The 25087-nt window shown below is 63.6% G+C and overlaps 1 protein-coding gene across 4 annotated transcripts; it reads right to left on the bottom strand.

The window, feature by feature from the left end:
• Positions 1–26: 26 nt before the first annotated feature.
• SMTN (smoothelin) lies at positions 27–23383 on the bottom strand. Of its 4 annotated transcripts, XM_040612216.1 has the most exons (21): positions 23200–23383; positions 17627–17787; positions 17305–17398; positions 17133–17211; positions 16704–17041; positions 14876–14978; positions 14392–14630; positions 14172–14244; positions 12769–12867; positions 11940–12320; positions 10694–10788; positions 7212–7370; positions 7041–7116; positions 6599–6763; positions 5984–6046; positions 5753–5816; positions 5259–5429; positions 5060–5183; positions 4836–4987; positions 3361–3532; positions 27–971 (listed from the first exon to the last, which is right to left on the bottom strand). In XM_040612216.1, exons 1-20 carry the CDS (start codon positions 23248–23250, stop codon positions 3388–3390), a joined length of 2832 nt encoding a protein of 943 aa, XP_040468150.1. In that variant the 5' UTR covers positions 23251–23383; the 3' UTR covers positions 27–971; positions 3361–3387. The 4 variants fall into 4 exon arrangements, with proteins under 4 accessions (XP_040468150.1, XP_040468142.1, XP_040468167.1 ...); XM_040612208.1 differs by having other exon boundaries at positions 27–3532; XM_040612233.1 differs by having other exon boundaries at positions 27–3532; positions 11997–12320.
• Positions 23384–25087: the final 1704 nt, after the last annotated feature.

Below are 25087 nucleotides of genomic sequence, written 5' to 3'. Positions count from 1 at the left end.
AAGAACCTGAGGCAGAGACATTAACCTATAGAATAAACCTTTATTGTCTGGCTGGTGTTGGTACATGTGTCAACGCAGGTGTAGAGATGGTGACAGAGCAGGGAGCAGCGCTGAGCACGCAGTGCCAAGCTGGGGAGGAGAGCAGGGGCTGCTGTCCCAGCTCACTCTTTGGGCTCCTTGCTCCCCTGGGAATCTCTTACCTCCCCACCTGCTCTCCAGCACATGGGTACTGCAGCCCCCCAGGGTGCATGAGTGCAGTGGGAAGCAGGGTGTCAGCACATGGCCATGAAGCTGTCCCCAGGGAGGTGGCACCAAGCAGGGCCAGCTATGGGGAGAGGGACTTCCTTACAGGGGGCCAAGGAGAACCACTCACAGGTGTGCTACCTGTAGGATGCACTGTGACACTGGCTGAGGCTCAGCCCTTGAGCCGTGCCAGCCCTGGGCCCAAGGACACAGCCCTGCCTGAGCCTCCCCAGAGACCCAGGGGTGCTGCCCGTGGGACAAACAACTCCTGGAGAACAAATAACTTAACACACTGGAGCACAGGAGGCAAGCCAAGCTGGGGAGCATCCCTGGCAGTGCCAGCCTTGCCCTGCCTTGTCCTGCCCACAGGGTCAGTCCACAGCCAGCAAGGGCAGAGGGAGCTTCAGCAAGGCAGAGGCGTGGGGTTGCCCCAGTGGCAGAGCCCACCCCTCCACCCCACCCCCCCCCCCCGCGCGCTGGTACTGTGGCCCCCCCAGGACCCTCCCAGGGCAGGCAGCTCCCCACCTGCTGGCAACCCTGAGGGCAGGGGGCAGCAGGATGGCAGGCAGGGCAGGCTCTAGCACTCTTTCTGCCGCATGCGCAACTCATGGCGACGCAGGTGGTTGTAGAGGGACTGCACATAGGTGAAGACGCACTTGGAGTCCGGCTTCTTCCCCATGATCATCATGTCTTCCACCTCCACCAGGGGCACGCAGTCCACCAGCGTCCTGCAGAGACGCAGCCCTCAGCACGGCCCTGGGCGGGCTGCCCTGCTGCAGGGACTGGGATAGGGGACATATGCTGCCCAGGGCCTGCTGGTACCAAGCACTGCTGCCCTCAGTCCCGGTCAGCTCCTGCCCAGCCCTTGGCACCCACAGTCCTGGGAAGAGCACATGCTGCCTGCAACAGGGGCTGCCTGCATTTCTTGCCACCCTTGGTGCTCTCTGCCCCAGCTCTTGGTGCTGGCAGTCACCCACTACTGCTCAGGCTGTGCCCACCATCCTCCTCCTCCAGCTGATGCCAGTGCATTGCAGGGAGAAACCTGCCTGCCTGCTGGCATACATCCATGCTGTGGCCCCAACACAAACCCCACTAGCTGGTCCAGGGAAGGACAAGGGGGGTCACAGTCACATGCTGCCCATCACTCCTGCTGCAAGCCCCAGCCCTGCTCTCCTGCATCCCGCCAGCCTACCAGCCCAGTTCCCATTCTCATCCTGGACCAGAGCCTGGGGGGGTGCCTGCCCCAAGCACAGGATAGCACCACTGGCAGGGTGGGCACTGCCCAGGTCCGACCAGCTCAGTGGTGGCCTGTGCCTACCAGCTTCCAGTGCTAGGGTCTAGCCAGGGCCATGGCCAGCAGGTGCCAACCGTGGGGGGCCCTGACAGAGCAGCCATGGCTGCCCCCTGATCCCTGCAGCCTCTGGGCTCTGCAGTCACCCCTTCAGCAGAATGGCAGCCCTGCCCTCACTCTGCCTGCACCACCAACTCAGCGTCCTGGGCTACACATGCCATCTCTCCCCCAACTTGCGGGAGCTGCCAGCACAGCTTGGGTAGTCACTGCTACAGCCCAAGCGGGCACGGAAGGGAACTGGCCACCTCCATCCACCAAACTGGCCCCACCACCTTTCTGCTGGGGGCTAGTGGTAGTGGGGGTCCACAAGCTACCCTGCCACTGCTGCTACCCCTCCAACCCGGGTGCCTGCACCCCTGCCAGGCGGTGTGGCAGGTGTCAGACAGCACCAGAGCATCCCAGGCCGCTGTTGCCAAAAATGGCTGATGCAGCTCTAAGTGCTTGGGGCAGGGGCTTTGCCAGCACCTGGGGGCTGCTTGGCTCAAATTGGCAGCCCCCACTGATACCATGGCTGGTGCAGCTGCCACCCTTTGGCAGGGGCTCCGCCTCGGTGACAGGGTGCACTGGGCAGCTCTGAGCGCAAACAGGATCAGAAGCCCAGGCTGCCACCCACCCCCACCACACCCCCACAAGCCCTCTTCCCTGTCTCCCCAGGCTGCAGTAACCCCGCTGCACACCTTGGCCCTCCAGCACAGCCCACCCAACTGCACAGCTGAGGAGGAACCCTCCACAGCTGGTGCCAGCCCCCTGGGGAGCACCAGGTCCAAGGAGAGCACCCCAGCCTAGGGCTCTGCTGGGACCCTGCTCCTGTGCCCCACTGTCCCAGCTCTCCCACAGGGCCCCTGTTGCACTGAAGTTGATGGGCTCTGAGCCCACAGCCTGGTTGGCCCTGGCCCCACCTCGTGATTTGGCTGCCCTGAGAAGGCGGGAGGCTGTGTTCAGGGCCTTAGGAAAGCCCCCGCCTGAGCTCGAGAGGCCCCCTGCCAGCCCTGACTCAGGGAGCGATGGCAAAGCAACAGCAGCGCAAGGAGAGCGGCTCTGTCCTTATAAAGCCAGCATTTGGGCCCCGGTGTGCTGGTGCTGCGTGGAGCCCAGGGGAGCAATGGCTCCAGCGCCAGCTAGGATGCCCCTGAAGACAGACACAAACACTGCAAGACGAGGCAGGACCCAAGCCTTGAGTCACACTTTCCAGGCTCCCCGCTCCTGCCCATATATGAGCAGGCAGCACCGTGTGGGCAGGTCACCATCGCCCGTGCCTGGCCCTGCAGCAGCAGCTGCCGCTCCCCTCCCGCAGCCAGGGCTGGCAACCCGCACACACCCCAGGGTGGGGGCAAGGAGGCAGCAAGTGCAAGCAGTGATGCCAGGGCATCCTGGGGAGGGGCTCGCTCACACCCAGGCAGCACAGCTCAGGCTGCTGCAGAGCACCCAGAGCGGCATCCCCCGCAGCTAATCCCCTGGGTCAGGCTCAGCCAACGGGGAGGAAGAAGCCACAGCAGCACCGCTCCTGCTAGCGCTCTCCCGGTGGCTACAGAGCCAACAGCCCCGCAGGGTGACACAGCCCCCCCCCTTCCCCAAATCCCCATGGGCGCTATTCTGGAACCTCTACCCCTCTCCTGACAACACCTTGGCCTCACTGGTTGACACCGCCAGGACTCGCCCCTCACCCACCGGCATTCCCCAGCCTCTTGCCCCAGCTGCAGCAGCTGCTCCCTGACCAAGCAGCAGCTCTGAGGCACGGGGAGATATTTGGAGGGGAAGGTTCTCACCATCGCTCCCAGGGGGGTGAAAATGGGCTACGACTTTTTGGTTTTTACCAGCCCCTTCTGGACCAGGCAGCGATAGAATTCCTGAATGTATGTGTACACACACTTCCAATCTGGCTCGCGCATCCGGACCATGTCCTCCACGTCCAGCAACTGCGGACAGTCCGCGTGCTTCCTGGGGGCAGGGAGAGAGAGGGGCAAGCCAGTGACCGCAGCCCAGTCGGGGAGGGGAGGAAGAGAGAAAACAAGAGACACAGATCAATGCAGTTCCCGTCCCTCCCCCGGGCAGATGCTGCTCTGCTCTTGCATGCTCTGGGGTGCGCAATGCAGGGGCAGGAGGGCTCCAGGCACCGCCACGCCAAGGCCATTCAGTGACATTGGGGGGGCACAAGCAAGGGAGGGGGAGGGCGGGTGAGCAGCGTGGAGAGGCGTGAGGTCCAGAGAGAAGGACAGACAAAGGCAGAGGAGGAGTGAAGTGTCTGGTGCGCCAGGTGCTCAGGGAGCGGGTTCCAGAGCAGAGTGGCGCTCTATATAGCCCCTATATAGACCTGCTGGGAGGATGGGGTGGCAAGCCCAGTCCTCCTGCCCAGCTCCACTTGGAACCCCACAGCACAGTCCTGGTGCAGGAAGCTCGGGAGAAGACGCTCACAAGAGCTGGAGGAGGAGGAGGGACAAGAGGGCACCTGGCTTCCAGGCCGGAGGGATCAACGGCGCTCTCAAGTCCATGCCAGGTTCCCCAATTAAGGCAAAAAGTCCATTATCGGGAGCACCAAGAGCCAGGCACATGGCCCCTTCTTGCTCCACTGTTCAGCACCACAGCACCCAGGGAGCTTGCAGGAGCTCCCGGCTCACACCACCACCCTGGGCACCGGCTAGGTTGGGATCCCCACCTGCCCAGCCCTGCCCCTGGGCAGGGTGCAGGAGGGGAGGAGGAGTGGGGGGGGGAGAGAGACAGAAGGAAGGAGAGAGGGGCTGGCTGCCAGCCCTCCAGCTGGATGCGCTCCCATCTCTCAGCACCCAGGAAAACCAGAAGCAAAAGGGGAAGGGAAGAGACTGAAGAAGCTGCAACGGCATTTGAGCCCCTACAACTGCGAAGGGAGGCACCTAGTACAAACAAACCCCACTCCCCAGGGGCTGTGGTCCCACACCCAGCACCCCAGGAGGGGATGTACTGCCTGTGGCTGGGTGGGCTTGGGAGACTGCTGCCCTGCCTTTGGGTGGTTGCTCTGCCCCACACCCAGGAAGCCCAGACCCCCATGCCCACCCTTGCCACCCAACTGGGCTGCACTGGCCTCGTGGCCCTGTCCACATAGCCACTGCTTTCCCATGGTGTCCAAACCTTGTTGCACAACACAAAGGGAGCAATACTGATGGGCACCCACCTCCAGCACCATCACCCTGCCCGTGCCCCTCCCTCGCCCCGGGCAATGAGCAGGAGAGCTGCCCCAAGCCTGTGTGACTGCACAAGAGCTACATACTCTGCGGAGGAGAAGGCCACCTCAAAGTTGTGGCGGCGGTTCTGGGGTGTCAGCTGGCTGTAGTCAAACGCTTCAGGAAAGAAGTTGTGGACCAAGGCGCAGAAGGCCATGCCGTCACTCCAGCTGGACGAGAAGTTCTGGATGTCCACATGCTGCAGGAGCAGGAGAGTTAGCGAGGGGCAGATCGACCGGCCCCGGGGAGGGGGACTGAAGGTGGCACTCACCTCATAGCCCCGGGTCTTGGCTCTGCACCAGTCCAGCAACATCTGCTTGATGCTGTTGGCATTGGGCACGCCAAAGCTGGAGGACCGCTGCACAGCGGTACGTGCTGCCACAGGGTTTGGTGAGCTGCAGCAGAAGATGTGGGGTGTTATCTACGTGGCGCTCACTGCCCTGGCTGGCCTGTCCCCAGCCCAGCCTCACCTCCCACCCTCCTTCTGCAGCTTCTCCATCATGGCCTTGCGTGCCTGTGAGGCCGATGTCTTTGGCAGGCTCTGAGCTTTCATCAGCTCCTTCTTCTTCTCAGCCTGACGCCGCTCCAGTGCGGCCAGGCTGCTCTGCCTGGAGGCACTCTCGTCTTCACGGTCGAAGATACTGGGAGAGAAACAGATGAAGTTAAGAGGGGCTGCAGGCAGCCCAGGGAAGGGCATATGGTGGCCTTGGCCCATTGCCAGTCCTAGCACTTTGGAGACCTCCATGTCCCTGGGAGAGAAGGGGGGTGGGCTTAGTGTCCCCGGCTGGCAGACAAGTCTCCAGGCCCGTGGGGACCACTGGAGACAGCGAATGTGCCCCAGTGACCAGGAGCTTTGCAGACATCCCCACACAGGGACACTGCAAGCTGGGCAGAGAGGGTTTGTGCAAGCAGATGGCTGACAGGGACCATTTGGGGCTGGTTCTGGGGAGGCACCACCACTCACCTGCCAGTCTTCTTGGAAGAGGAGCTGTAGGATGATTTGGTTTGAACAAATGTGCTGTTGCCACCTATAGAGAGAGAAAGAGAGAGGCCTTGGGAGGGAGCCAAGGGAGGTAGCACCAGGCAGGTGTGGGGGGCTCTTCCCATGCCACAGGCAGCGACAGCTCAGCAGCAGTAGTGCCCCTGGGGTTACACCCCGAGGATGCCACAGGGAAAGGGCAGCAAAAGCTCTTACCATCTGATCTCTTCACGTAACTTGACTCCATGGTTGTGGTACGGGAGGTCTTGGTGCCATCATCTGCAGGGGGCAAGGCTATGGGATCAGCTGGGGCAGGGGGGCATCAGTACTCATTGACACCCACTGCTGCCAAGCACCCTCACATCAACGTAGTGCAACAGGGAGAAGTCCCACCAGGGTAGACAGAGGGGTACAGTTGGCACAGGCCCCACCAGGCAGAGCAAGGAGCAGGGAGCTGGAGCATCCTTCAGCTCCCTACAGTGACTCTTGGCTTGAGCCACCCAGAGACTGGGAGAGCAAAGGTGTAGGGGACCAAGGTGCAGACAAGGCTCCTGCTACCCCAAGAGGATGGAGGATCAGGTGGGAAGAACCAGAGCAGATCCTTTAAAAGTTCCCCAGGCAAGCTCTGGACAAGCCAGAAGAGATACAGCAAAACACAGCCCTCAACCACAGTCCTACTTCTAGCACAGTCAAGCCAGACCCAGGACAAGCAGCAAAAGTAGCAGAGAGAAGCTGAGATGGTAGAGCACCAGGAAAGACTCTGCATGGCCTCCCGAAGGGCCAGCACACCACTGGGCAAGCAAACCCTGTGCCCCCCAGCCCAGCCCATACTAGACTGGACGAGACGCTCGGTCTTGGTGACGGTGCTGCGTGCCGAGCCATCGGCTGACTGTGTGCTCTGCGTGGTGGTGGTCTCTGTAGCATGGCCAGTCCTCCCTGCTGTAGCCTGGTTCCTCATCTCCTGCAGCTGCTGGTCCCGCTCCTTCTCCCGCTGGTCTGCAAAGGCAGGTAGGAGATGGTATCAGCAGTGAGAAGCAAGGGGGGTGGGCACAGTCCCTGCCACACCAGGGGTCCTGCCAGCTGCTGCCAGTCCACAACCAGTTCATAGGAAGGATGATGCCTTCAGCCTGGCACAACCAGGGATGCAGCAGAAGACTCAACACACCCTCCTGCTTCACCACAGCTGAATAGCCCTGCTCGAGCACCCTGCCAGCTTTACCTACAATGCCATTGCCAGAGACCCAACTTCTGCTGGGTTCACCATACTAAGTACCTCGCTTGCGCTGGCGCAGCTCCCGCATGGCATTTCGGATCAGTCGCCGCTCCTCAAAGTCTGTTGTCTGATCCAGCTGCAGGAGGAGGAGGAGGTGGTCAGCATCACCCCTCTGCCACCAGCTCAGGGTCCCACCGCCTTCCCCCAGGAGCCCAGTGGCAGAGGAGGTACCATCTTATCCAGAACATCCTCATCCTCGATCCTGTTCAGCTCCTCGATGTTCAGCTTGCGCCTTCTCTCCAGCTCCCTCACTTGGACCTTCTCCATGCCATTGGGCAGCTCTGGCTCCAGCCTTGGTGCCTGGGGCTGCTCCACCACCTCTGGCTCCATCTACAAGGATAGGACTGTGCAACTGAACCTGCACCAGCTTGGCCACCCTGCACGCAGCTCAGGGTCCAGGGTCCCCATCACCCTGACACTTGCCCAGTGCCGCTTGCAGCGGGGACCCTGGAGAAGACATGCCACATGCGACAAAACAGCTCACAGCCAGTGGGGCACCATGGGCAACTGCAGCGACCAGGATAGGCAGGGAAATGCAATGTGCCCCCCTGCAGCACCGCCTGCCCCAGAAGGGCATGACAGTTCTGACCTGCTCCCAGTCTGGTTGCTTAAACATCCCCAGATACTCCCCACACCCCATCACCACAGCCGCCGGGGCCCTCCAGCAGGCAGGGTCTGCTCTGGTGCTGCAGGCTGGGCAGCACCTGGTGCCCAGCAGCAGGAAAGGTGCTGGCAAGGCCAGTGTGTGCTGTCAGCGGCACAAGGGATTTCCAGGGAATTAAGGGACTTAGCAGAGAAAAGATCTTGCGCAGGAGATCAAGAGCCTCCCCCGCGTCCCTGCTCAGGATCTAGGCCAGCCTGGCCCCTAACAGAGCAAAGCCAGGACACCAAGTCCTTTTCAGCACGACCCCCCAGCAATGCACAGCAGGCAGTGGGCCAGGCCCGGAATAGGGCACGGAGGCAGCAGAGAGGAGGTGCCAGCATGGGACTGGAGCAACCCTGCCACGCACCTGGCCCCATCCTCTGTCCTGCTGCCCTGGCTCTGCATCTGGTCCACCACAAAGCTGCTGGCCGGTGACACTGGCCATGTGCCACCACCTGCACCTCACCATTGCTGTGTGCGGGCGGGGGTGGGACAGCTGCGGGAAGCCCGCCTGCCGGGCCAGCGTGCCAGCAGCACAGAACAGGTGGGTGCCGTTTGCAGCAAGCCCAAATGGCAGCAGATCCCAGTGACACTGCATCACCATGCACCGCAGCCACAGTTCCACCTTAGCTCCAGGCACCCTCAGGACCCCTATGGGCCGGTACCAGCCTCTCGCCCCCCTGCCAGGCGCTGCCGTGGGGCAGAGCTGCCTGCACTCACGCCACTGTCGCTCTGGGAGAGGTGTGGGGCCGATTGCTGGCGCATGCTGGAAAAAGCAGGCGGATGAGCCACGGGGTCACCAGGCTCCTCAATGCCCTCAAAGGATGTGCAAGGGTCCAGTGCTTCCAGGAAGAGGGTGCTGAGGTCCTCCCCGGAGGGCTCCTGCAGCCGCAGCCACAGCACCAGCAGGTCGAGGCGGTGGCTCAGGCGTGCCAGCTCTGCCCGCAGCTCCAGGTGCTCCTCCTCCAGCGCCCGCAGCACCGGCACCAGAGGCTGCACCCGCCGCAGCACCTGCTCCAGCTGCCCCTCCACCACCACCCAGAAAGCCCCCAGCTCCTGCCGCAGCTCCACCAGCTCAGCCGCTCTGGCCTGCGCCAGCCTCTCCAGGCTAACCCCTGGCATGGCGGCAGTGCCGGTCCAGCAGGCGTTGTGGCAAGCCCCTCAGCTGTCCTCCACCCTTTATAGGGGCTCTGGGTGCACCACCCCCATCTGGAGGCCGGCACAGCAGGGCTCCACGCCTGCTGGGCTATTCTTGTCACAGTGGCTGGGGGTCCTGTGCAGGGGTACCGAGGCAGGCACAGACACTTGGCAGCATTTCCAGCCCTGGAGCCAGGTGGCTCAGTGAGGGGGAGCCCTGACAAGCGGCCCCCCCAGCCCCAGATGGCTGCCAGTGCCCCTGAGTGCCAGCTTAGCATGGCCGGGGGGCACAGCGCATGGGTTAGAGCCCCCATGTGGGATCAGCCCAAGGACATCATTGTGTCGGATGTGCTCCAGGGCTCGGGACCACTCACGCCATGTGCACTTTCGTCCGAGCGCCCTCCTGCTCCTGGCTTGCATCACCCACAACACACCAACGTCTCCAGCCCCAAGCTGGCACCAGGGCCCCAGCCACGATTTTTGGGGGCCTCCATCCCATTCCCCCTGTGCTGCCTGATGAGTACCTCAGGGGTGCAGATCCCTGCACAATGGGCACAGGCAGCACCCCACCAGTGAGAGGACATGCCGCAGCAGTCACTGTCCCCAGATCCCACACCCCACTGGTCCCTCTGACCAAGCCCTACCTGGCAGGGCTGCCAGCACCACTACTGCTGCTGCTGCCGCCTCCTCGTCCTCCCTGCCCGCTGGGATCACACCTGGAGGCTGTGTCTCCCGCTGGGCAGCTGATGGGTCCCAATGCCCCCACCCCACCAGGCAGCACCGCTAATACCTTAATGAGAGCTGACGGGCTGCTCAGGCCAAGCCTGCCCAAGCACATTAATGCGGGGAAGTCACCCCTCTGCAGGCAGCGAGCTGCCCGCGGGCAGCAGGGCCTGCCAATTACTGCAGGCAGCACTTGAAAGCAGACTTGCCAGGCTGTGGGTGCTACCTGCTTCATGCCAGTAAGGGCTGAGCCGAGGACGGAGCAAGACAGCGGAGCCAGGGCTACCAGTGGTGCCATGCCACTGGCAATGTCACGTAGGTAGAGGCAGCTGGGAGAGCCAAGCGCATGCAGGGCCACAAGCAAGGCAGCGCTGCACTTGACATCCCTGCTCCTGCCAAGGCTGCATGCATGAGCGCCTCGCATTACCCTAGATGGCCAGGAGCAGATAAAAGCACTTGAAGGGCTGCAGGCACGGGGCTGCCTCCTGTGTACACCCAGCTCCACCACCCAGGGTGGGGGGAGGGCTGCGTGTGCATCCCTCTCCCCCCCAAAAACAGAGCAGAGGGTTTCAGTTTGGGGGTTTTCTTTGTTGTTGTTTTTGTTGGGTTTTTTTGGTTGATGGTTTTTTTTTTTTCCAGTCACACCCAAGAATTTCACCTGGGCCAGGCGGGCTGGGGCTGCTGCTGACTGCAGTGCAGGAGGAGGCAGGACCCCAGCCCACAGCTTCAGGGTAGATCAGAGACTCTCAGGGAACTTCCCCTGGGGCAGGGACCCCAGCGCCATGACCAAGGTCCGTTGCCAGGAGGGAAAACAGAGGGATGGGTGGCAATTGATTTTTCCCCGAGCTGCTCCCACACTAAAGGGAGTTTTAAACAGAGCGAGACCCACAAATGGCTCCCAGCCCACCTCTCCCCCTGGCACCCTGAGAGTCTGCATACATGGCACAGTCCAGGGCACTGGGGACTCACGTGGCTAGGACTGTGGGTATACACATGGACCTCAGGGTCTCTTTGTAAAAAGGAAAACAGGCACAGCCTCCAGACTGTACCGCCAGTGCCAGCCCACCCAACTTAGTCACTGCTCCCCCACCCGAAGCCCAGAAGCCCCCCAAGTATGACCCCATGGCACCCAGCCCTTCTGGGCACTCACCTTGGTGACATTGCTGCTGATGCTGCAGAGGCTGCTGACACTGCTGGGGACAGTGGTGATGCGGATAGGGGTGCTGCGCAGCCCCAGGGTCACCTCTACAAGAGGAATGAGAGGCACACAGGGTTTGCCCCAGCCCCAGCCTGGCAGGTTCAGCTCCACACCTGGGGAGCGGCTCTGGACAGGCTGCCTGGCTGCAGCACGCACCCTGCCTCAGCAGTGGGCATTGAACTCTGGCACAGGGGAAGGGCTCAGAGTGCAACCAAGGGACAAGGAAACCAGGCCACTTTCCCACCCTGGCTCATCCTCCTCCCCCCATAAAGGGTACTTTCCAGTGCTCCAGCTGGAGCCAAGACCCCCTTGGTGCAAGGGATGGGCCCAGCATCCTGAGCCAGCCACATCCACGGGCAGGCAGGGCCAGATCAGACACTGCGCAGCAGCAGGGATGGGACAGTGCAGGACAGCATGGAATTCCCTGGACCAGCAGGTCAGTGGGGACAGTGGATGGGGCAGGCCTGCAGGGGTTGGGCAGGGGGCTGGGAAAGGACCCAGAGCATGAATGTGGCAGGAGAGCAGGGAGAGTGACAGGCTGCAGGGCCAGTACTGAGATGCCCCGAGCAGGCTGAGTGTCCCTGCCAAAGGGTGAGGGCTGCCAGGCACACTTCTGCCCATGGTCCCTGCTCTTCTGGCAGTGCAGATGCTCAGCCTCCAGCACACAAATGCCAGCGCTTCTGCTCACATGTCCCATCAACGCCTGCCTGGCCTATCACTACCCAACCTGCTCATTGCTGCTCATCTCCCTGCTGGTCTCCACCTGCTCACTGGTGCCTGTCGCTCTGCCAGTGCCCAACTGCCCACTGGCACCCATTTACTCCACTGCCCACATCATCCTGCTGGGAGCACTGTCCCACATTGCTTATGGCTCTGCCAGTGTCCACCTGCCTGCTGTTGCCCACTGTCCCTATGGTGCCTGCCTCCCAAATGTGGGCCCACCCGCCCACCTTTCCCAGTCCTACCTCCCACCTTTCCCAGTCCTACCTCCCTGAGTGATGCCACTCAGGCCCGCCATCCCTACAGCGCACCGCTGCGCAGCTCATCTTCCCCACCCCGTCCTCAGAACGGGGGCTCTCTGCCCCTGCCACCCACCCCCCGCTGTCTCCCGAGGGACACCACCTGCCTGCACCACCCCGTCTCCCCCGCCCCACCCACCCGGTGCCCCAGCCGCTGGTCGCCCCTGCACGGTGCCCACCTGCCCGCTGGCTGCCGGGGGTGGCCACGACGCTGGTCGCCCCTGCGCGGTGCCCACCTGCCCGCTGGCTGCCGGGGGTGGCCACGACGCAGGGTGCGAGGGGCCGCACGCGCCCATCCTTGATCTCGATGGTGAAGCAGGTCTTCATGCCGTCGAGGCCGGGGCGAGGACTGGCAGAGACCGTGGCCGGACGCCGCTCTGCGCCTCCGCCGCCGCTGCCCCGCGCGTTTTGAGCGGTCCCCGGCGGTGCCGTGCGGGGCCCCCGCTGCCATTGGCCGGGCCCGGCCCGCCCCCCCGCGCCGCCCGCCCCCGCCGGGGTGAAGCGCTGGGCGCGTTCCCGCACCGAGGCGGCCCGCGGCAGGGACGCGGCGGGGCTGGGCTCTGGGGGGGGGGGGGGGGGGGGGGGGGACGACACGGGACAAGCACGGTGGGGTCACCGGTGGTGCGGCGACCCCACCAGGCACGCTGCGCCCCAGGGTGCCCAGACCGTGCGTGGAGGCGCAACCCCCCTCCAGTGCCCTGCCACCACGCACATGCCTCGGTGCTAACAATGCATGCTGCCCGCCCCCCCCGTCCCCCATGCTGCCCTTCCCTCCAAGCTCCGGCCCCCCTGCTTCCACTGGGGCCTTGGGTGCTTGTGCACACGGGTGGGGAAGGGTGGATGCTGGGGAGGGGAGGGGGGACGGGGGCAAGAAAGCAGGTGGGCAGCCAGCACTGCTCAGCCAGCAGCAGCCAGCAGTGTCCTGCCACTGCAGAGCTCCGTGCCTGCCCAGGCTCTCCCACCACTGGGAAGCAGAGAGAGCAGAGGCAGCTCCCACTGGGACCTTACCTGTGCGGCCAGCCAAACGCAGACAGGAGGGCGCTTGCTCCAGCTGGTGAGTGTTCAGGCAGACCGGGGTCCCTGCTACATCCTGGGTGGTCACTGCTACTTGGGAAGGGGCAGGCCAGATATGCAAGGGGAGCAGAGGGTGAGCAAGGCACAGGGTGCTGTTGCCATCCCTGCCCTCTACCCCATCCCCCCTCCAAGTCTCTGGGGCCCCTCTCCCTGTCATCCCACACTCCCCAGAGCACAATGCCAACATCCACCACTGCTCAGAGGCTACCGTGCACCGCAGGCAGCTGGTTCTGCCCTGCAGTGCCAAACTACACTGCAGAGGAGGGCAAGGCAGATGTTGGGGTACCCACACCCCAGCATGTCAGTGAGTGGTACCTGGGGTCTGTGCTGGAAGATTGGGGTCGCTCTTGCACCCACCAGGCCCTGGCATAGCAGGGCCAGCCCTGCATTGCCTCTGGAGGGGAAGGTGAGGGGGCCCAGTGGCTCAGCCCCTGCCTGCCTGGGGGCACCCAGGGTGCAGGCAGGCACTGAGCAGGCAGTGCTCTGGCCTGGGGCCAGAGTTGCTGATACCTGAGTTTGCAAGGGGCAGGGGGGGGCTCAGCCTCTCCCCAGTACCCAGGTTTCAGCCCCTAGGTGAGACAAGGAGAGTCAGATACTGTATGCTTCCCTCTGCCCTGGTGCTGCAGCCCACCACCCACCAGCATCTCCCCAAGGTTTCTGCCTTCCCAGATGCCAGCAGCCCCTCAGGGCTTCTTGGAAGAAGGGGATCTCCACCTGCAAGGGTGGCTGCAAGTGGGAACCCTGACCCTGGGGACAAAGAGCTGCCTTCTGGCCCCCCCCCCCCCCCCCTGTTCTCCCAGCACAGCCATGGGGATGGTTTTCCCAGCAGTAGGAAGAGGGCAGCTGCTGGCCACTGTGATCCCTCAAGGCTCCAGGGAGGAGTAAGGTGCTTGGCCCTGGCCGGGCCAGTGAGCATAGCTCCAAGGGGGTCAGGGTCAGCAGACGCATGACTCCTAGCCTTATTGGGACAAAGAATGCAAAAGGCCAGGGTTTGCTGCCTGCACGGATTCCCTTTCATGGCCCTGCTGCTGCCCAGCCTGGAGCTGAAGGATTGGTAAACAGCCCGCCTGGCACCCTGCTCTTCCGGCACCCAGCTGGGGCAGGCACTGTCACTGCACAGCTGGGTGGCAAATGGCCACTGGCTGTGGATGGCCCTTGGCCTGGCCATGTCCTGCCCTCACATTCCTGTCCCAGTTGCATAGACTTAAATCACATCCCCAGGGCTGACTCCTTTTCCTGCACTGCCGGGATGCATGTGCCACAGGGCAGGGGGGCAGTGGAGGTGGACATGACACAGGCACAGCCCCAGCACTCCCTCCCTGTGGGGCTGCACTTACCCACTGATGCCTCCCCACACCTTCTGGTTGGCTCTGGCACCTGACCACGCACCCCAACACCGAGCTGCAGGGACTGAAAGGGGCAAAGCAGTCAGCTGAGGAGAGCACACCCTCCCCCCCCAGCCTTCCCTCCCACCACCCGGCTGCCTTCACCTGCAGGGCTGCCAGCCCCTAGTGAAGAGGGCAGTGGCAGCCCTGGACCGTGCTGCCAGCTCCGTACCTGGCTGCCAGCACTGGGCTGCTCCACCTGGTGGCTTTGCCCTCCACCGGGCTCCTGGGCTGTGGCAGGGCTGCCGGGGCTCCCTTCCTTCCAAGCTGCCTGGTGCTGCCCCTTGGGCTGGGCTGCATCCAGGGAGCACGGCTGGCCCTGCGCCGGCTCCTTGCCACCATCTTCAGGCTCCAGACCCGGCTCCTGGGCCGGCTGCAGCTCCAGGACCACAAGGGTCCCCAAGACCACAGCTGCAGGAGAGAGAAGAGGCTCTGCATGGGGAGAAGCCTGTGGCTACCTGCAGGAGATCCCTGTGGCTACCTGCAGAGCATCCCAGCTCTCACGGCCCCGCCAGGTGCTCGGCTCCCCTGCCCACACCTTTGGGAGGTGTGGTACTGCCCTCTCCATCCTCCTGCCCGCAGCTGGCCCTGGCACTGCTCCAGCCCCAGGCACGCACCCAGACAGAGCTTTGGCACTGGCATTCACAGGGACTCACCCTGGGTGCTGGGTTTCTGGGGGTCTCCCGCCTGCTGTCTGCATAGCTCCTGCATCCCAGCTGGGACATGCTCCCGCTCCACCATGTCGTCTTGCCTGTGGGCCTGGGGAAAAGCAGGGTGTGAGCGGGGCCAGCCCCACTCTGGTCTCTAACCAGGTCACCCTGTCCCACCCCTGCCACCCAGCCAGGGATATGCTGCAGGCCGTGGCCTCTTCCCATGCCACCCAGGTCCCTACTGGCATGTTGCCAGGGATGGACAAACCGCTCCCTGCACAGGGTTCGCTGCAGGAGGCTGGTAGTGAGACGAGCGTCCCCACACCCTGCTGCCTCCACCAGGCAGGGAGATGCTGTATCCACTGAAGTAGGGGCCCAAACCCTGTGCAACCCTGCAGCTCCTGGTACTCCTCTGCATGGGGCTGATAAGCACCAGGGCATGGAGCAAGGAGCTGGCTCTGGGGTCCCTCTGTGGCCCCGGCCACAAGTACACCAGCCTTGTCCAGCATGGCTGCCAGGAGGGGAAAACAGACCCTGTCTAGTGCCCCTGAGGCAGGGATCACCCAGTTTTGCATCACCCTGTCCCTGCCCCGCAGCACCAGCAGCTCTGCTCAGCAAATGATGTGATCCTCTGTGCACAGGACCACATGCAGGTGACAGGCATGTCCCCAACATATGCTTGAGCAGGACCAGGCACGGTGTTCTGTTGTCACCAGCCAGACCACAGGGTGCCACAGTCCTGGCTGTGCCAGTGCCTCTAGGAACACTGTGGGCTCCAGGCACCGATGGCCCTGGAGTCAGAGCGAGAGGTTGAGAGCAACCCATACCCTGAAAAAGCACAGGGAAACCAAGACCCAAACCCAGGCACCACTGCAGCCGCCGTTTAAGGGAAATGGCCTTGGGTTTGGATCAATCAGCCAGAGTGCAACAGCCCCGCCAGCTGCTCGGGAGATGTCCCAGCACAGCCAGGACTTGGGGGCAACATGCCAGCACATCCGGATGGGGAAGGCAGACAGTGCTGAAAGGTGGCACAGGGCCATGGTCCTCCCTGCAGCCACTTGCCATGGCACCAGGGTAGGCAGAAGTGGAAGCTGGGGTGAATGGAGGCAGATGTGGGGACCTACACCTTCCTGCTTGGCTGTGGTTATAACCAATTCTTCTCCCTTCCCCACCCTCTCCTGCAAAGGGCAACCTCACATGGTGTCCCTGCAGCAATTGCCTACCACCACAAGAGCCACAGTCCCCTGTGGGGTCACCACTGCTGCATAGGAAACCCAGGCATGTGCCATTCCTTTCACCCCTGCACACCAGCTCAGCTTTCCCCCACCCAGAGAGCCCCCACCATGGCTGGTGGGCACCAGCCTTGCTCCAGAGTGAGCCCCAGCACCTCAAGAGCCAGCAGGAACAACCAGCATGGGGAGGGGGATGGGGGGGATCATGGTTTCTGCCTGTGCAAGGGGATTGATGCAGGCAGCTGCTTGCATGCAGGATGAGTGGCTGACATCTCCAAAGAGCACCATCGCCAGAGCCACAACAGGAAGGGGTGCACCAAGCACACTGAGGGGTCTCACAGACCACTCCCCCACAGCACTCACACCCAGGCTGCATCCTCAGGGAGAAGCCTGGACACCCAGACTTGAGCCCCCAGCTTACCACCACTGCAGCCACACTGGCACAGCCCAGCTGCATCCCCCAAGCCCCCAGCTCCACCTCCCCAGTTCCCTCAGGTGGTGTGCCTGACATGCCTGGGAGTTTGTGCCACAGGCAGGCTGGCACAAGAGCCCAGGGAGGTTTTCAGTAGTTCTATCCCCCCAGCAGCACCCTGCACACTCACCACTGAGCCTTTGGCATCCTGGGCAGGGGGCTGCTCTGCAGCACCCCTGTGGCCACTGTCTTCTGGCTCAGCCAGCACCGGCTGCTCTGCATCATCCTGCTGGCTGGTGTCCCCACTCCTAGATGTAGCCAGGGGCTCAGCACTGCCCTTGTCATGGCTCTCCCCACTCACATCCAGGGCTGGCAGCTCAGTATCACCCCTCTGGCTGTTCTTCCCACTGTCAGCTAAGGCTGATGTTTCAGCATCATCCCTCCGGCTGCTTTTTGCATCCCCAGGCACTGCAGGAGGCTCTCTGCTGTCCCTTCGGCTGCTCTGCGTGTTCCCAGCCAGGGTTGCAGCTGGATTGGAAGCAAAGGCAGTGTTTAGGAAGCTGCCCATGTCACAGGCTCACCAGGGCAGCTGCTCTGGGACCCAAGGATGGTGCCTCACCTTCAATCTCCTCAGCCCGCAGCTTGCGGATGGCAGCTCGAATCAGCTTGCGCTCCTCATACTCACCTGCTGCCCGCAGCTGCAAGAAGGAAAGACCCAGGAGAGAAGCAGGGTCAGCCCCGGCACACAGTCAGCCCCGGCACACAGTCAGCCCCGGCACACAGTCGCTCACCAGTTTTGTCAGTTCCTCCACATCAGTGATGGCTTCAAGCTGCTGGGACAAGGCAGCCAGGGCTGCCTGCTGCTCCTCCTCCAGGCACTGGGACCTGTGCAGGGGCGAGAACAGCCAGAAGGGAGCTGCCATGGGTACTCAGAAGCAAAGTCCTCTTGTAGGCAGCCAGCAAATACAGGCAATGGGCACCTCCCACGCACCAAACAGCTTGGCGCCGGGCTGCTCCCACCCTCACACCCACCCAACTCTGTTCAAGCCACAGTGGGGCCAAGCATTGTCCCCTGGAGCAAAGTGAGACCCCGGCCCCAGTTCATAAACTCACCGCGGCCAGTTCTCTTTGTCGTCCTGTCGGTGGCTGCCACGCTCCGGGCGGAAGCGTTTGGATGCCAGCGCCTCCTCGTCCCGCTCCAGCTCCTGCCGCTGCAGCTCCCTGATGGCTGAGCGGATGCGGCGCCGCTCAGTCAGGTCCAGCGTTGCCTCCAGCTGGGTGTGACAGGGCAGGGCTCAGCACTGGCACCAGTGGCTGTGGCCCCCCAGTTCAGTCCTGGTACCGCCCTCCGCTGGGCTGCTGTGGCTGCCCACACACCATACAATGGGGCCGTCTGTCTGTCAGGGCCCACGCATACACTGCCCGGCACTGCCTGGCCCTGCAGGGCGCGGGCACAGCTCCCCCCGGGGGGCAGGATGCTGAGACCAGCCATGGCAAAGAGGGGCTGTCATGGTGGCATCCAGACCTCTAGGCATGCGAGGGGCAAGGAGACGGGGCACATGGCATAAATGCCCATTGGTGGTCCATGCAGCCTCCACGGACGGGCTGGTTCGCTGCAGCTCTGCCTCCCAGTGCCACCAGCACAGGGATGAGCCGCTCCACGCAAGGTGGGTGAGACAGCAGAGTGGGACAGCAGAGTCTGTTCCCCTCCCACCCCCACAGCCCCCAGGAGGTGTTGATTTGGAGGGTCCCAGCACCCCACTGAGGAGAGGTGCCCCTCAACCCCCCTGCAGCCCTCCCTACCCTCACCCAGTACTAGGGGATGGCAGGCAGCTCAGAGCCAATCCACGAGCAGGATCTGTCCTAAACCAAAGTCCAACCCTCTGTATGTAGGAAGCGTGGCCACGACCCCCCCTACAGCCCACCCATGAACATCTCATGGGTGCTTCTCAGCCCACACAAGGCCACGTGCCAGGACCTGGCACAGGCACCCTGAGCTGCTTCCCCTCTTCCAGATCAGGTCCCCAGCCCCCGTCCTGCCACAGGCCCAAATGCTTTGAGGGGGCCATGCACAGGCCCCTCCCAAGCTGAAGAGGGGCAGAAGGCAGCCAAATCTGCGGGGAAAGGCCAGCCAGGGCAGGCACAGCCCCACTGTCCTCCCATCATCCTGCTGTGGGACATCAGGACCGAGCCCAGGAGGCAATTTCCCATGGAGCTCATTAAAAATAAACCCTGTGACCCCCAGCAGCTGCTGTCAGCAACAAGCCCCAGCATGCTGGGAGCAGCTGCAGCTACACCATGGCACAAGAACATCAGTCCCCTCCCTCCCAGTCCCACAGGCCACCACCAGGCCACCCATCCGGGCTCTTCAGGTTCCACTGCAGTGGGAATCCAGGGCTGGTCCCTCAGCTGTACCCAGGCTGAAAAGTGCTGAGGGCCCCAATCCACCACCCACCCACAGAACCCCCCTTCACAGAGCCCCCACAAAGACATTGCCTTTCACCTTGCCTGCTTGGGGTTTGGGGACCAGGGGAGGATATTTCCATCCCAGTGAACCCAGCCCCTGCCAGCCAGGGGCATTATCCTTCCCCAGATGGATGCTTGGCAGGAAACCCTAGCACAGGGGTCCTCAAACTACGGCCCACGGGCTGGATACAGCCCCCCAGGGTCCTCAATCCGGCCCCCAGTATTTACAGACCTCCCCCGCCGGGGGTTGGTGGGGGGAAACCAAGCAGCTGCAGATGACCTCCTGCCACTTCATCCACGCGCCAGCCCCCTGTTTAAAAAGTTTGAGGACCCCTACCCTAGCAGGATGCTTGGCAGCTGGGACCACCGACCCCTGGGGCAGCTCCTCCATGCCAACCCAGCACTGAAAATGCATGCAACTGCAGGGGCATGCTCCCTCCCACTCTGACAGCCCCCTCCCCCCCCCACTGGCTGGCAGCGCCATCCCTCCCTGCATGCTGCACCACTTTTCACATCCCGCAGCAACATGTGTCTGCCTCCTGGCCAGAGCTGGGGCTGCAGGCCCCCGAGCTCTTATCCAGAGCTGGCACCTCTGCCAGTGCAAGGGCAAGGAAGCAGCTGGGAAGAGCAGGAGCCACTGCATTGCCAGGGCAGGGGGATGTCAGGAAGGAAACCAGCCCCTTCGTCCACATGGGCCTCCCATTTCCCGTTTGCACTGGGCCTGCCTGCCCGGGACAGCCATCTGCACCCTGGGGACGCTGCCACAGGCAGGGATGCTGGCTTCCAGGAAAAAGGCATAAGATGGGGCCCTTCCTGATCCAGCAGAGACAGTGGACACTCTGGCTGACCAGGAAGCCCAGCTCCACAGTGCACAACGGTGGCAGCAATGGGGGTGGCAGCAACGGGCTGGGGGAGCAACAGAACCTGGTCCAGCCCAAAACAAGGGGCTGGAGGTGGAGGCCCCATGGCAAGCACGGCTCTCCCCACAGCCATGCAAAGGCCTTGAGGACAGAAAAACACTACTCTGTCACATGCTAGGAGGCCAAAGCCCTGGTCCTTCCCTAAATAAGCTGCTGGTGTTGCATGGCTTGTCTCCAACAGCTGGGTCAGAGCAATGAGGAGGGGGGCAGCAGCTGCAGAAGCCAGAAGTGCAAGGAAGGGGGGGGGGGGGGGGGGGGGAGCAGGCATGATGGGGCACCCACCCCACACATCCCAGAGCAGGGGGAACCCTGGCACCCCCGTGCTACATGACACCTGTCTATTAGCTCCAAGGTCTGCCCTGCGCAGGAGGCTCCAGCTGGGACCTGACCTGCACCCAGGTCCTGGAAGTCTTCTCCCCACAGGAGAAATGGCAGCAGAGCAGGAGAAAGAGCCTTGTCCCAAGCCCACGTCAGCAGGGAGCCAGGATGAGGCAAATGAGTGGCTTTGGAGGCTCCATGGCCAGCAGCAAGGGGAAGTGTGCCGGAAACCACAGCTGGATCCAGGGGTGGGGAGGGTCCGAGAGGCCCAACCCTGCCGGCATGGGCAGGCCCAGGGATCAGCACATGCCAGAGCCCCACCAGCCCTGCCCAGCCAACGGCAAATTAGTGGTTATGAGCAAACGCCTGCCTCAGCACACACACAACATGGCTTTGTGAAAAGGGTGCTGGCAAGGCACCCATCAGCTGCTTTCCTGATGATGCTCAAGCAGAGCAGTGTTCAGAGCCCCAGCACAGCTGGCAGATCCTCCAGGAGGGCTAATTACTGCCCTGCATCCATTTGGTTCCCAGAGCAGCTGAGCACAGAGCACTTGGGAAGGCTGGAGCCCGGCCACTGGCAAACTGCTCTGGGAACAGGAACCAGGCACATCAAACACCTCCTGCAGCCCTAGACTTTGCTGTCACTTTTGGAAGAAGCCACAGAGTGTGGCTTCCTCCTGAGCAGAGGAAAGCAGGAAGGATTGCTGGGTGACAGGGACATAGCAGAGATGCAATGCTCCTTGGGGTCATTGAAGCCTTTCCCAAAGGCCACCAGGTATAAGAAGGGGAGCTCATGGCTGTGACTTTCCTAGCTCAAGCCTGCCCTGTCTCTGCCTGCAAGGGGATTTGCATCCTGCCTGTCTAATTAACCACACTGAGAACTGGAGGGGCTGGGAGAGGCAAGCACTCCCCAGCCTGGGCCAGCAGAACACAGCCTGGAGCTCGGCACAGCCCTGAGCAAATAATCCCCTGCTTCCAGACACTCAGCTAAGGGCCACCTGGCAGCAGCACCCAACCCACATTGTCCACTGCAGCTCCCCCCCTGGGCTCCTCCAGGCCTTTGGTCATCTTCATGCTGCATCACAAGTTCATCCCAACTGGTCTCCCCAGGACTGGGGTAGCAGCAGGCAGCTGGGGGGTGAAACCACGTGGATGCCTGTGTGAGGCAGATGGGGGGCAGAGGCTCCCCAGTAGCTCTCAGCCCAGCCACAGTTCTGACAAGGGGGCTGCAGGAACCTGCTCACATCCCCCAGCCTCCTACCTCCAGGACCCGCAGGGATCTCACATACTGTTGCCAAGGTCTCACTTGCTGGGAGAGAGGAGGAGAAGCAACCTGGAGCAGAAGGCTGCAGAGAGCAGAGGGAAAGGGAGGAAGCAGTGGGAGAGGCAGTTTTCCCTTATATGGGCTAATCCTCTTCCAGCTGAGTGGAGCCAAAACCTAACCAGAAAGAAAAATAATTCCTTCCCTGCCTCACGTCATCTTGGAGCAGGCTTTCCCCAGCCCATGCCACAGAGGCACAGGGAGATCCGAGCCATGAGACGGGTGCTCTGGGGACACGAAGCCCCAGTGGGTCAAAGACAAAGCCCTGGGGAGAAGCGGTGCTTGCTGCACGGGTGAGATCCACCTTTCCAGGCTGCTGGAGACCGAACCGCACTACAGACCTGGCACCCACCCCATCACTGCTCCTAGGGCTCCTTCTCAGTCCAGGAACAGCTGCTGGGACATGACTGAGCTAAAGCACTGGCCGGACAGGGAGAAACCCAGACCACCCATCCCCACACTCCAGGGCCCTCCATTGACCCCAAGAGGACCTCACAGAGAGCGGTGGGCTCCTCGGGCCACCACCAACGGGCAGGTCTGCGCACTGCCACCCAGAGCGGGCTGAAGGTGGCCCATCGAGGGGCTCTGGCAGCCCCGTGCAGACCCCCTGCCCATGGCACAGCGCCGCTCCCGCCCCCCGCCCGCGCCGCGGCACCCCGACTCTTTCCTGTTCCCGCAGACGTGCCTTCCCGGCTGACTCAGCTTCCTGCCGCAGCCCTTCCCAGCCGGGCCAGACCACCCCGCGCTCAGCCCCGGCACCCAGCAAGCCCCCCGCCCCGACCCCCGGGGCTGGGGGCAGGCAGCAGGGCTGCCCGAAGCAGGGCAAGCGTTTTGTAGGTCTTGCCGGTGCAAAAGCCCTGACTGAGCAGGTCACAGTCCAGCACCCGGGTTCCCACCTTTGGGACACAAAGGCGCTCGTCCCCGTCCCCCCCCGCCCCGCGAGCCTACGCAGCCCCGGCAGCCGCTCGGCTCTGACTCCCGAAGAAATAAACGGAGCAGGAAAGCGGCTCGACCGTCGCTGCAGCAGCCGCCACACACGGAGATGCTCAGCCACGCGGGCAGGGCACGGGGCGCAGCTGCTGGCACAGGCCAGCCCCGGGCAGCACGGCAGCGGAGAGCCGGGGCAGAGGCAGCCGGCACCGGTAGCGCGGTGAGCTGTTAACGGAGGCGGCCGGAGAGAACGTCCCGGGCGGGAGCCGCCGGCCAAGGGGACGGGGCCAACACGCTCAGTTGCAGCCTGAGCGCGGGTGCGAGCGCAGCGCCGAGGCCACCAAGCAGCGGGGCCAGAGCCCGCGACGTCCCTGGGCAGGAAGGGGCCGTGCTAGAGCTGCCCTGCGCCCAGAGCTCCGGCCCAAGACAGCTCGGGCCCCTCCGGTGCTGCTCTCCGGCCCCACCAAGCACTGCGGCGGGTCCTGGCCAGCGGCCCCCGTCACCCCCCAGGCTGAGGGGCGGCGGCAGCTCCAGCACCTACGGAAAGCGCGGCCTGGCCCACGATACGGCTAAGCCCCCGGGGCCAGTCCGGCTGCCCGCCCTGCCCGCGCCCCAGCCAGCCACCTCTCGCCCGGCCTCGACGGGGCGCCGGGCACACTCCGGCCCGTGCCCCCGGGAGCCGCCACGAGCCAGCAAAGGCTGCGGGCAGCCCACCCGCCACGGGGACTCACCAGCTTCCGTAGCGCTCCCTCGTCCATGCCGAGAAGGTTCTCCTGGGACATCCCGGGGCCGTGTCACCGCTGCCGGCCGGGACTCGGCAGCGAGCCAAGACAACAAAGAGTGCTCCGCTCCGCTCGCTTTAGGTCCGGCCCGGCCCGGCCCGCACTCCCCACAGCCCTGCGGCCGCCCGCGGATTCCCGCCAACGCGCCCCGCCCCGCCCGGCGCCCGCCGCCACCATTGGCTCTCCGCGCCGGGCGGGACGGCACGGCCCCACCCCCGCTCCGCCCCCCCGCGCAGGGGTAGCGCCACCCCCGTGGCCGCCGAGAGGGGTTCCGGGCCGGGGTGGGGGGCTCGGGGGGGTCCCGGGCCCGTGCGGCCGGGTCGCCGCACCGGGCACTCCGGGCTTCTCCCCACGCAGCCGCGGGTGCACCCCTGTCCGCGCCGGTCCCGTGCGGAGAGCCCGGGCCTGGGCCGGCGCGGGGTCACGGTGCAGCGGACTGCTCCCCCGGCGCTCCCTGTCGCGACAGCGTCCGGCAACACCTGTACGTGCGTGTCGCGCTGCCGGCACGGCGGCCCTGCGCGCGCAGCCCTTCCTGCCGGTGCGGAGGGGCCGGGGCTGGGGGAGGGCGGCCCCCCCACCCTGGGCCAGCTTGGCAGAGCCTGCAGCCCAGGCCGGCTCCATCCATCCACCCCCCAGTCTGTCTGTGCCCCTGCCCGCAGGAGAAGGGGCCGCACCCCCTCCAGCTCGCGAGGTGCCGTGAGGAGGGGGGGGGGGGGGCGGAGAGTTGCCCTGGGGGAGGCTGCACCATGAGGGGCACCCCTGCACTTCTGAGTGGCTTGCTTTAGCCTTTTCCTGATGCCTCCACAAGATTAATTTCCAGGGTACTGCCAGAGCCCCCCACCCTGCAAGAGCTGTTTGGGGACATGGTTGTGTTGCCTTCCATGGTCTGTCCCAGTGCTCGATTGCACTCAGGAGCTGCTTGCGGTGTCCTCAGCCCTTCCTGGCCCTACACCATCCTGCAGGACGCCGGTTTGGCCCTTGCCTCTCTCAGCCTGACCTCTGCTGCCACTCACTCACAGTGAGCTCCCTCTCCCAGCCAGGGGTGGGAGCAACAGGGGATATAGGGGTTTAGGGCTGTACAGGTATAATATATATGCTCCTCTGGGCAACCATCCAGTCCCAGGTGGCAGTGCCATAAGGGTGGCCAAGCCTGTGTGTCAGGGCGAAGGAAGGATCCCGTGGAGACCCTGAGCTCCCCACCTGTGAGGCTGCAGCCCCACTCGGCTTTGTGGGGCTTAGTCTTGTTTCTGGACAAAGGCCAGGAGCACTCCCTGGAAAGGACCAAGCCTGGCTTGCTCCTGCGATCGCCTGGAGGTGGTGTGGGTGCTGCAGAGCAGGCAAGCCGCCACCTGCTTCCAGCTTCTGGCAGAGGGGGCAAGGAGCTGCCTCCCTGCTCTGCCCAGCAGCCCGGAAACCAATGGGCTTCCCCAGAGCAGGTCACTGAGATCCAGTTCACTGCTCTCCTGGGAGTTTCCAGCTCTCTGGAGAGGTGCATGGGATGGAGCAGGACTGCAGCCTCCTCTGCCACGAGGGAAGACCCACCACTGCAGGCCAGAAAAATGGGGCATGGTGGAGGTGCCTAGAGGCTCCAGCAGTTTCCATGCCAGGGTACAGCTGGTTCAGACGTCCTACTCCAGGCCTGTTTGATAGTGTGGGTCTCCAGCTGGGCTGGCATCCCAGAACCCTCTGCTCCCTGCTCCACTTGACTCCCTGGCAGCTCTCTGCTCTCCAGCCCTGAGCAGCATTGGGCTCTGCTGGAGCACAAAGGCATCTTCCCAAGTAACTGTGCTAAAGCCAACACTTACAAGCACTGTGCTGCCCAACAGGTCCTTCCTAT

The sequence above is a fragment of the Falco naumanni genome, chromosome 1, assembly GCF_017639655.2.
Source record: "Falco naumanni isolate bFalNau1 chromosome 1, bFalNau1.pat, whole genome shotgun sequence".
Lineage (NCBI taxonomy): Eukaryota > Metazoa > Chordata > Aves > Falconiformes > Falconidae > Falco > Falco naumanni.
The sequence above is the reverse complement of the archived record's forward strand: the minus strand, read 5'-3'. Positions and strand labels throughout refer to the sequence as shown.